The 12671-nt window shown below is 36.8% G+C and overlaps 1 protein-coding gene across 1 annotated transcript in view; it reads right to left on the bottom strand.

Moving 5' to 3' along the window:
• Positions 1–11221, bottom strand: part of LOC104162568 (chromodomain-helicase-DNA-binding protein 7-like) — a gene marked incomplete at its 5' end in the record, with an annotated part of 47860 nt that extends 36639 nt beyond the window's left edge. The window contains 4 exon segments of the mRNA XM_009701324.1: positions 1427–1482; positions 6443–6508; positions 7572–7709; positions 11083–11221. Of these exon segments, the coding sequence (XP_009699626.1) occupies positions 1427–1482; positions 6443–6508; positions 7572–7709; positions 11083–11221 (399 nt within the window).
• Between the last annotated feature and the right edge of the window lie 1450 nt (positions 11222–12671).

Raw genomic sequence — 12671 nt, 5'->3', positions numbered from 1 at the left:
TGAAACAGAAAATCTTACTCAAAAATATGCTTCCATTGCATAGTCCTATGTACCCCACTAGTATAGCTAGATCTTTCCAGCACATTGTAATGCCACACTTGGAAAACTGGACACCATCTTCTTCATCACACAGGTTATTACCAAGTCACCTTTACCGAAAGTAACCATACTTACTAATGGAGAAACTTGTCAGTAAATAAAAACAACTCCCACTCAAAATTTAAAATACATACCCCATACATTTAGTGTTTGGCACAAAGCTAAGGTGATTTTTATTTGGCATACTTAAAACATAACTACTATACAAGACATTTATCGTAAATGTCACTATTTAACATCATGTTCTAGCAGAATGGGGTTTTTAGGAGTTAATAAAAATAGGCAAACCTTTTAAATACTAACATGCTATACTCTTTTTTGTGAGAACAGCACTGTAATTAAAAGTTGCTTATGAGTCAACTGAAGTTTTAACACTGATAGAAAGGAAAGAAAAACCCTTGTAAAGGCAGTTCTACGGTAATAATTCATCTTTAAGAAAACACAAAGTAATGAACAGCATCTCTGCCAAAATGTCTAGTCCCACTTTATAAATTTAGAGTCTGTCAAAAGTTATATTGCTAAGGAGTCTAAGACACAAACAGTTAATACAAAAATTACATGCCAATGTAATAAAACTAAAGAAAGCATAATTAAGCTATTAAACATCATGCAATAATCAACAGTGCAAAAAGTACAAAGGTGGCAGCATATTCAAAGTGAAGCCAACTATCTGCAGTTAGCTGCAAGAAACTCACTTTAAGCAAATTTCTGTGTCTCAGATGGAAAATTTGCTAAAATTAAAACACGATATGCTATTTTTCTAAAAGAAAAAGAGAGTTTATCCAGCTGTGAAGTATCTTATTTTAAATACCAATTGCATTGCAGTTTCAGAGCACAGAGGTGAAACATGCTGCTCTCGCCACTATGACATCCCTCTTACGGAGGGGCAGCTATCTGCTGGAATATTGGAAGCCATCTCGTTCGTTATCTTAGATTTTTTGTTGAACTCAAATCTTGGTTTTGAAACAACATTGAGGGTTATTTTTGAGAAGCTTGCAGGCACATTACTCTGCATTGCAGTTAGATCTACACAGCTACATAGGTAAGTGCTCACGAATCTGCACAGTAAACCTTAAAGTTTTTAATAGCAGAGCAATTATATCTACGGATTTCATTTTGGAGACAACACAAATTAAGACAACGCTACTAAACCCAGTACCACCAATGCAAGGTATTTCCCTGTTTGTTTGCCACTGTTTTGGATTAAACAGTAGAGATTTTTTAAGTCGGATAGTAACAGTTACATAATTTACAAAACCAGTTTTTAAAAACTATTTGGAAATTAGGTGAACTTAAAGATAGTAATCAAACCTGTAACTTTACTTACAAGTTTTTGTACTTTACATAGAATTCCTCTATTTCTACCTCCTCTCCATTCTCCATCTATAAGAAAAGAATTATTGAAACGTGAATTAAACCACTAAACAGCCCAATTTAGTTAATGATTAAAACTAACTGAAATACAGAATAAGGTCCCCACACAGAAAGACAAGTGGAGGTGTAGGAAAGTGTTTGTGGGGGGAAGTCACGGGTGAGGAGTTTCCTCCAGCAGCTTACCCACGTACATACTGCACTGCTTACTACAACTTCCAAGACATGAATCATTTGAACTCCTCCCTAACCACATGCAGCTTCATTCACAACCTCACCCCAAATCTGGCTTTCTGCCAAACCCACAGTGTTAAGTAGAAGCCAAGTGTACCATTTTCTCAGGCAGCAGCCAATTAGCAACTGCACTCCTGAATGCCGTATGTATTATTTTTGGCTGGCTCATGGCAACTTTACATTGTGGGTTTTGTAATGTTTTAAAAAAGAGTTTTAAAGGGGGTTTATTCCTCCATATAGTTAATAACTCCAAACAAGAAGCCATATAAAACTAAACCTTATACCTCTGCTAGAATTTTAGTGCATCAGTGTTCATGGCTTTAGTTTTACTCAACGGTGCAATTAAATTCACTCAGGCAAGATGTCTCACATACAGAGCAGCCAAATTAAATTAACACCCAAAAACTACATTTAAAGCAAGGTTAAAGTTGTGATATAAACCAGCAAAACCAAGGGTATTCAGTGCTAAGGGTTGAGACTGCCCTTAACTCATCCCTAGTGCCAAAGTATCACGTAACATATGGCATGTAATACTTTGTTGAATTACTCCTGAACCCAGCCATAGGACAAACTAAGGACAGTGCACCAGGCACACGTTTAGAATTCAGTTTATGTCACAACATTAACGGTTTGTGTTTACTAATGAACTTTGGAACAATTTTAAATAGAAGAGGATTTTCTGTTTTACACACTTCATCAGGGACAACAACATCTGTAATAAATATCGTATGTAGTGCTAAACAGACAAAACAGTTGATCCCTGTATAAGTCAACATCCTCCATCTTTTTTATCTATATAAAAAAAAAGGAGAGAAAAATAAAACATATATTAAAAAAAACAGAGACTACTCTGAAACTAGAGGATGAATTGTCATCTTCCAAATTCTCTCTCAAAAGAAAAATTGCTGGCTAGACATTACTTCCATAGCAGTGCAACTAAAGAACAACAGTAGCAGCTGCATTAAACTCTCTTCTAGCACACTAAAGAAAAAGTGAATGCATTCTACATCTCTGATTTACATAGCATTCCTTCTTTTCCAGACTAGCAAGGGATTTTATCATTTTAGCGCTTATATCACTCCTGTATAGTCTGCTTGTTTTCCTTTGTAGAGAGAGGGGCAACACCAGTTTCCACCTAGGAACCCCTGAAGAAATGGAAGAAAACAACGCACTCCTGGTGCTACTTCTCCAATACTCTGTTGAAGAAGATAAACTATCCCCTAACCCTAAACACAGAGAAGAAGCTTCTTTGCCCTTACAAAGATACTGTCAAGGGAGGGAATTTGAAGACCATCAAGATCATTTTTTTCCCCAAACAATCTCAAGAAGGTGTTCATATTTAGAGGTCAAAACTATTAAAAAAAGTATTAAAAAAATGGAGATCCCATTATCTGAATCTATTCACTACCCTGAGGCAAAAAAATCGGTCTTTAAGAAGTCATCTCTAATTTTAAGACATTAACTTTATTGTCTGAAATGTATTATGGCCAAGTCTCTTTGATTAGTTTTAAATCAGAATCCTTTAAGATACATCGATCTTACAATGACAACGTGGTTAAATACCTTTATATAAAGGTTTCATATTAGCCAATTTAACTCCTCTCAACAGCCTTTCAGTCAAGTATATTTTCTGTCAACTGCCAACTTAATAACTTACAATGTAAATCTTGGTAAATCCTGTAACTCTCATTAATAAAACGTACACTTTTGTATTGTCTAATAGGCAATAACTGGTCTATGTTATCACATGTTCTATAAGTGTGCATCAAAGATTCATCTAAATAAAAAGTATTTCAGGGAAAAAAAATCTTTTAAAAATCTTACTCTGTTATTCATACTTACGGCCAAAAAGAAAAATTCTAATGAAGTTACAATCACCAGCACTCAAGTAAGGTTTAACAATACATCAGTTTAGGATATTTAAGACAGAAGCTTATGCTTTTGATGTCACTGTCCAACCCCTACCACATGTATGTTTACATTAACTAGGTAAAAATGTAAGATAGAAAACTTATGCAAAATTCTCCCCAAACTGATTATGTAGACATCCTAAAATAGTGCATGGCTGTCTTGGCCAACACAGGACACTTCAAATTATCATTGCCCAGGTGCAATCATAACTGACAATCTGATCCACAGTCTCTGCAGATAATTAAAGACACAAATGATCCCTTCCTTCAAGCAAATACTTAAGAGTACATCTTACACTGCTATTGCCATGGAAGTGGTACAGTAATACCTGCTAATGCAAAAGTTATTTGAGCAAGCCACTTGGGTATAGAGACAAGTAAAAAGTTTAAAAAAAAAGGGGGAAAAAAAAACCCAAAACACACACAAAACAAAAAAACCCCAAAACCAAGAAAATCAAAACCCCCAGAAATATCAACTGCTATGAAAATAGCAGACAGAACACATTAATAACAGATACAAAATGACACATAAAAAACTATCACTTCAATTGATACATAGCACTAGATTGTAAACTAAACACTTTGTGGAAGAGATGTAGGCATTTATATGCAGTTCAATTAGATCTAATTCTCACCATGCACTGGTAGGTGAAATGATAAATTCAGATGTGTAACATGCAGGTATAAAGTTCTACAAACTCCACATCTTTCCATAATATGTGCTATTTGTGCTGAACAGCATCTTCAGTTCTAGCCAGTCCTTTTCAAAGTTAAGGAGCAGAGATTCAAAGGGGACTGAAGTTGGCCAAGAAAATAATTACAAAAATGAAAAATTTCCACATACAAACTGAAGACATCAAGACTCTGACAGATTGGAGAGTGATATACGTACTTAACACTTTCTGCAAAAGGGCAGAGTGTTCAACAGAATTCAAAATTCCATGTCAAGAACAACAGTGAAAGAGTCTTTTATACTTCAAATATGAACTAATTTCTACCTTTTATTCTGTACATTTCAGAAATGGTTGCAAGTACAGTGTTGCATCATACCTGGTTAACTCCAAAACTAGACTAAGGCCATTTCGGAGAAAACCAGCATAATTTTGTAAGAATACTGCTCCAAAAGCGTATTCATTATCTAATGTCCTTTACTTGAACGCAACATCTTTGTTACAACCTAATCCACTGAAAGGTTTCCTAGTGAAGCCTTTCCTCATGTTTATTTTATGCACTGGTCCTGATCGCAGCAATTTTACTTTGATTAGTAATCTAACAACCAGGAGTTTGATGACGTTAGTAAAGAGTGTAAAAGACCTTTAATAAAAGCACAGTTGGATGCTTCAGATGTTAAATATTAACATCCTGAAATTCATTTTTTTTTTTTTGGATTTTGGCGAGGAGGGTTGGGGAGAAGAGCAGGGAAAGAAGAGACACCCCTCAAACCTGCAAATACAATCCATAAAAAACATTAAAGAAAGAGCTCAAAATAGAGCTTGCCTCCAGCAGAGCTTGCAATCAAAGACATGTAGGCAGCAGACCTACCACTTCCCACAAACTGCAGCAAAATACACACTCCCCATGAGTAATCACACCTTTGTTTGCAGGGGAGAGGAAGAAGAGAAGAATAATCGGTGAAAAACAGCTACCAATGTAAAGACATCTATGAAAAGATCACATTCTCCTTTCTTGCCTAGTAGACCATCAGGACAACTAATTACTGAGTTCATATTACATGAAGTTTATCTGAAAAATAAGCCTATGGTTTGAAAAACGAAATACAGCTCTAGACTTCAAAAAAAGCCCTAGAGGTTTTGTGCTGTGAAAGCTGCAGAAACAGGTCAAATTCAATCACAGCCAGTCATGACATTGCACAAATTTAGGTTTACAAAGCTGCTAATGACGTTATGACAGTAGTAATAAAAAACAAACAAAAAAATTCCCCACCAAAAACCAAAACACCACAACATTAAAAAAAAAAAAATATCCACAAATAAAGGCAACTTTTCCTCCTCCAATTTGCAAATTAACCCTTTGAGGAAAAGAAGTATTTCTGGTTAACTAAGATCCACATGAGTGCCATATCTACATTAATCAGAGTTTTCTACCCACCTGCAGTACAACTCAAAGAATTAGCTACACAAAAAAGTCTATAAAACATAACAACGCCCTTTTGGAACAAGTTCTTTTCTACTTCCTATTCAGAGTTTTAATACTTTGGAAGTGCAAAGGCCAATCAAGTTGTGAAGCAGATTAGAAGAATCTGTGAGCAGAGTAAGAACGTAACTAGCAACCATTGCAGAATTAAAAGAGAACCCCATTTAACCAAAGAGAGTGTTTCTTTCACCATCTTAACACAGTGACAAGGAAGATGTTAACCACCTGTATATGTAACACTCTTGACTGCATGTAAAGTTGTTTTAGCTGCTAAGCACAACCACTATCAAAAGGTGCAAAAATTATGGGCAAGGATTTTTCTTTACTAGAAAAGGCAGGAACTTAGGATGCAGGAGAGTTCTCTCACTCCTCAAACTCCCATGAAACATCACTCTGAAGAAGAGTACCATAGATTTCACCCAAATATGTGTATTTGCAAAAATCAAAAAACTCTCACCCCAAAAAACGCAAGTAAAGAGCAGAAGACTAAACAAGTAATCTGTTTTGTGTATACCTATCCAAAAGCATGTTAAATACTATCTAAAGATACTTTCAGGGAACCTCCTCTATTCAATAAAACAGTTTTTGAATTCGGAATATCCAAGGTGTTTTAAAGAAATATGCTTAGCCTGTTTAAAAAAATATCGCAGGGAAGGGGTTTTGTTTTGTTTTACCTTTTTCTTGACTGAACGGCTACTCATAATTTTCTCCACAACAGGACCTTCAGCATCAGCAGATTCCTACATCATAAATACCATATAAGAGTTATAAGAATGCATGTTTGCTACTTAAAGACTTCCTTCATTAGCAAAAACTTCAAATTATTTTTTTGCAACAGGAGTTTAATACACAGGAGGACTTTTTCCCCCTAGCATGAAAACTTAAGAGGATTCAAATAGATCCCATACCATAATAAAGGTTTGAAGGATACTTGTTTAAGGCTGTTTTTAAGAGTTAACACAACTCTAGCTGTCTCAGTAAGGCTGACATGCACAGACACATGGGCAGTTCACCTCTCCTGAAATAACACATGTTTTCAGCACCATACAGTTTAAATATTAGAAGACGTACCAAAACTCTACCTGGTTGTTTCAGTGTCCACACAACAGTTATCAAAATTGCCTGCGATTCTCTATTACATTAATTCACTATTACAACTGCAGGCAAATCTACCAAATTCTCCTTCTGATAAGACACAATTAACAATGGAGATCACATACGGTATTTCAGAGGGCTTAACAAATTGCCAGATGAAATACCGAAGAACATGTATATATTCTCCAATAGGTCATCAGTTAAGTGAAGTAGTTCTTTGAAAATGCACTACAAAACAATGAGATTGTTACAACAGTCATTCCTAAGTTATTACCCCTCATCTTATTCAAACTATTTTATCCATCATTTACATTGCACAGAGAATAAAGTGTGCCCTGCTGGGTACTACAAGGCAGTAATTTCATAAAGGGGTTCTTATGGTGCCTAGCAGCAGGGGACAAGCTTGAGTGGTTTATTAAAGTCACAGAAGCCAGACCACTGAATTCACAGAAGTAAATTCAAGACTCCTAGCAGTCCAGTTTAGGTTTCTTTTAGGTAGAGACCATTAAATTCAAAGAACTGTGATAAACTGTGTATCATCAGTTTGTAAACAAAGCCAGGAATTAATATATTCTTTAAGAATGTAAAAAGCTAACGCCTTCTGGCACACCGTGCCAACCATGGATGAACGTCATTCAGGAAAAGGGCCCATATTTGAATGCTGAATGCTGCAGTTACAGTCGCCTTTCCAGTCCGTTCGCATCTGACCTGTTGCTCCGACTGAGAAGTATTTGAAGGAGAGTCTCTTCCAGCAGTATCAGCATCATCAGCCTCGTCATCAGAAATCTTGAACTCCAGGTCTTCTGTATAACGCTTCCTCTTCACCTGCCTGCTGGAGCGTCGCTTCTAAATAGAAAGCATTGATATTTTTAATGAGAAACAAAGCTGATAAGCAGCAGAATAACTGAGAAAACTTCTTTCTGTTTCTCAAATACACTAGTGTGTAGCGAATGCTAGTATTTTTACAGCAACCTGGTAGAAGCAGTGGAATCAAGACACTACTATTTGAAATTCCTGCCTGTTAGTTGCTCTAAATTTTGTAAAAACAAAACAAAACAAAAACCAACCAAACAACAACAACAAAAAAATCCACTTCATGCCTGTTCTGAGTTGGAAAGTGGTATTTTGTTTTTTTCTTTCTTCTTCTTTTTTTCCTTTTTCTTTTTTTTTTTTTTTTTTTTAGCATTACTAAAACCACGGTAGAAATTAGAAAGTGTATCTCAGAAAGCAATTACAAACCAAGAAGTGGCACCTCTCAGTTCACATCTATGAGAAACTTTGACAGATGGCCAATGCAGGAACCAAACACCACCTTTCCGCAGCATGGCCCACAGTGTTGCTAAGCAGTGACAACACGCTTTCTTGCTCTCCCCATCCGCCCACTTGTACCCGGATTATCTCACAGGGGAAATACAATGAAATACGATTTCCTCACTCCACTGACCCAGCACTGTTCAGAACGACATCCTGCAGCACAGCATGGGAAAAGATTCCAAACTAATAGAAAATGAAAAACTTGAACCACCCTAAATTGAAAACACTGGTTTCTGTATCTCCATACCCTTCATCTCCAAGATGAGGGAAAGCTTCAGAGAAACTGCAGAAAAAAACCCACACAAACAGGCATCTGACAGAATTTGCAACTTGATGCTCAGTGCCAGACACCATTTTCTGCAACAATAAAATTCAATTCCCAGATAGTCTGCATCAGGTTATACCTTTTGAAAAGCTGAGAGGGTATACTGTTGAAGGAAACTGTCAACTAAGTATCAAGTATCTCAATGGACTGATGTATTTATTAAAAAAGACGATGTCGGATATCAACTGTTAGAAAAACATCTTTATGATTAATATGCTACTTATTTTTACATCTTTCTCAGCTTAACATACATCTTCACCAGTACATGCAAATACTTACGTAGCTTGTTTAATAGATCTACGCACCCGGGTCTCTCAATGTACGTAGACAAAATCAAATATTTACTTTTAGATAGCTAATCATACTTTTAAAAACACAAATATCTGATGCATGTCACAAAATTAGAAATTCTTTCTTTAACTGAAAATGAAATTTTTGAGCAAAGGTTAAGTTTACATCACGCTTTTAACCAATGGTGATGTTGCTTCTACCTTTAACACAGTGACTTACGGGGTTTCCCACAAAACTGTAATGATATTTTTATACTTGAAAATACCAGATACCACTTGGCAAATTCGCACCCTCATTTCTATGATCACTGATGAGAAAATAATGAATTTTCTTTCGGCTCAATAGGTAAGTCTTACCATTATTTTTGGTACCAAAAATCTCTTCTTCCACTTCCCTAATAGACAGAATGTCTAAAACATAATGGTAATCCTCTATTTGATTTTTATTGACTTGGTTAGCTTCCTATTTCCTCTTACATCCACAAGAGGCTTTGCAGTTGTTAAGCACTGCTGCCAGAAACTGTGCATACATTTACCTGCATCAGATTATCTTTTACTCATTAACTGATCTATAGGTAGAAAAGTGAGTAATAGGTCTGATAATGGAAGGTAAGAAAATCTGTATGGTAACACACAAAATAAGTATTTTTCCTCTCTAAAGGTAACAACGCATCACTTTATGCATTACATAATATCGTCACAGAAGACTCAGTACGTAACACAAAGAATGCAATGGTGTTTTAGACAACTGCATAATAACAGTCTCAGTTGGGAAACACATAACAAGTTTACTAATTCTAGCTGTCCTAGCGTGTATGGTTGTAACCCTTCCCTAAGTTTACGCAGTGAAGTGAGGGTGCAATATAACATGCACAATGAAAGAAAGTACTAAGAAAACAAAAGTTACCTGAAGTACTTTATTACATTTTAAGTGAAAGTGATGCAAATACCCTAACACTTGTATTTACAAGAAGAAAAAAATATTTCAAATGCAAGGTTTCTCACCCAATTGAATTTCACAAAGTTTTGTCCCACTAGACTGAAAAAATGCAAAACATGCATATATATTGAACTGTAGACAGTACACAATAATCTGCAAATTAAACCAAAAAAAGCCCCATCAGCTCCAAAAGTTTCTTCTACATCTTTTGTCAGCACCATTAATCAGGCTGAGAGAGATCTGTGGCACAGGACAGAAAACCTATTCTTCAAACATTTTAACGTTTGCATGGTGCATCTCAACTTTTCTAATTCAGAATACATGGTTTGCACAAATCAGAAATAACACCCTCTTCTGTTGTTGCTTTTGTTTTTAACTAGAATATACTAGACTGCTCACACTTCATTATAGGCTACATCCTTCTGGAAAACAGTTAAGAGGGAAGGCATAAACCATGTTTGTGTTAGGACAGCACTTTTGCCAACCTCTTCACCAGGCTGCTTTGACCATTCTCAAGTGACCACCATCATCTCTGGTAACTAGAAGCAACACACCCACAACCTGATCTGCAATGGACAAATGCAATGTATTTCAGTAATACCACATGACTATTTAGGAGTCTCATATTTTTCCCATCACAATTTGCCTCTACCCCTTCATGAGGGAATTCTTATTTTTAATGCCTGCTCTGACCACTACCAGCAGAAGCAAGCCAGGAGCTGACTACTTCTTAACATGGCTAATCACAGAGCACACAGAAATTCTTTTATATGCTATTTCTATTTCCAGATTTTCTTTACATGAAATGAATTCTGGACAGAAAGTGATAGGTGTGCAGTGGTCAAGAGAAATTATCAAAGTTAATGACTGGCAGTCCTGTAAAAAGGTCCTTCATCCATTAAAGTAGTGCAGTTACATGTCCCCGACATGCATGTTTCTGACATTCTGCTTTGCCATGTCTTATTCTTGATTTCAGAAGGTTTGCAAAGCCAATACAAGAAGAAACATGAAGCTTATAAGCAAGACTTCATAATGGTACATTAAAGTCTACAGAGCAGAAAATTCAGCACCATAATTGCAACGGTGATGGAAGGGAACACATGAGAACGCAGCAGCACCGTACACATATCCACAGGTAACAAGACTGCAAAGCAAAATTATGAGGATGATACTTGTTTTAGTAAAATAAAATCACCGCGGTGATTTCTAGTTCTCCTCTTCTCGGAACGTCATTCTAAACAACACAGAAAATACCCAAATATCTGTATCTCTGCAACAAAAACCGTGAAAGCTACCATTTTATGCATCTAAATTGTCAAAGGCTACATTGAACTTGAACAATAGTACTACCTGAACCCCTGGATCATCTTCATCTTCAGGATGAGGTGATGGTGGTGGAGTTTTTTCCAAATCTGAGTTTTCAGAACCTTCCTTTCCCTTGTTAACCTTTTTCTTCGCAGCACTAGTTTCTGAATCTGGTTTCTTGTTACTGAAACAGAGGTATTTTTAATGAATATTTGTACAAAAGTATAAGCAAAAGGCGCTTAACAAATTAGTTAATCTGTGAGATGTTTGTTTTCAGTGACTTTGTTATTTTCAACTGCCTTCCTTATTTAAGCATTTAAACATAACTGTAAAATCAATGATGCACGGGCCATCACTATACATTTCCCATTCCTTAACAACAGACACCTCGCTTCTTCCCTTCAAGATCTTAGACAGCGACGCTGAATATGTATTCAACAAGAAACTAAAAACGAGAACTGGAAAGGAAGAGCTGCCCTCTTCAGAACCTGCACTTTCTGAAAGCAATGTTTGGGCAACCTGACGCCTGTGAAGAGGAACAGGATTATGCCTCTGTTTGTCTTGATATTAACTATGCGGACCAGGTGAGCAAAACCAGAGCAAGCGTTACCAAAACAAAGGACAAATGAGAAAATTTTTCATTTTCTTCTACCATTCCTGCGATTTCCAAGCAGAAAGGCTCTTTTGTGTCAGCTCTAAGGGCACCCGTACAGCCTCAACGCATAAAACCATAGCTTGTATGAGGGGAAAAAAACCACTCAGGTGGTATCTCAGCACCTACGTGACACTAGACAGCTATGTCCACTGATGGTAAAGAAAGATTTTGGGGATTGCTTCTCCTCCTCCTCCCCCGTGAAAACATTCACCACCTGAGGAGCTGGGATCGCATGTCTCCAACTGTACTCAGAGGCCTGGAAATGGGTGAGAGTGCACGCACCAAAATCCAGCTTTAAATACATCGTCACCAAAACGTGCATCAAGATGATCTTCAGCATCGTGGGGGTGAAATTTTTAAATGGCAACAAAGAAGAATCAATGGTAAAAGTAAGTAATTTTAAGCACATTTAGCCTTTGAGTCTCGCGTGGGTTTTTGCTAGTCTTTTTTCCCCCTCTGTGGTCAACCTCCCCCAGGCCTGTTACTGATTTGACAGGTTGGTCATGGAAAGTTGCCGAGACGTTCAAGAGCAGAGTTCTGTGGTGAGCACAGGTCACCAAACGTTACGTCAGCTACTTTTATACGGCTTCTGCACCCTCAATGTTTTAATTTCATACCCAAGATGCTGCCTGGGGTTTGTTTTTCCTTTATGATTTCCAGCCTCGTGACTTCTCAAACAAACATCAGCTTTAAGCTTTTCATTTTGATCCGCATGTTGGCCCACTGAAGGCATATTTTGGAGCTGTAATTTAAAATTCCGGAATACAGTTACACAGCGCTTCGGGACCAGGACAACTCGGTTGTAGTAATATCCTCTTTTGCAGCCTGTGTTTAAACTAATGCTGATTTTAAAAACAAAAAAATAGTAGAATTTACAAGTGAAAAGGCTGCGAGTTTGAAAATGAATTTGTATTATCGTGAAATTACAGGGCACAACACGGCTTTCCTCTCAAAAGAACACCTCAAACTGTGATAATTT

Source organism: Cariama cristata, unplaced genomic scaffold (genome assembly GCF_000690535.1).
Source record: "Cariama cristata isolate BGI_N322 unplaced genomic scaffold, ASM69053v1 scaffold26075, whole genome shotgun sequence".
Lineage (NCBI taxonomy): Eukaryota > Metazoa > Chordata > Aves > Cariamiformes > Cariamidae > Cariama > Cariama cristata.
The sequence above is the reverse complement of the archived record's forward strand: the minus strand, read 5'-3'. Positions and strand labels throughout refer to the sequence as shown.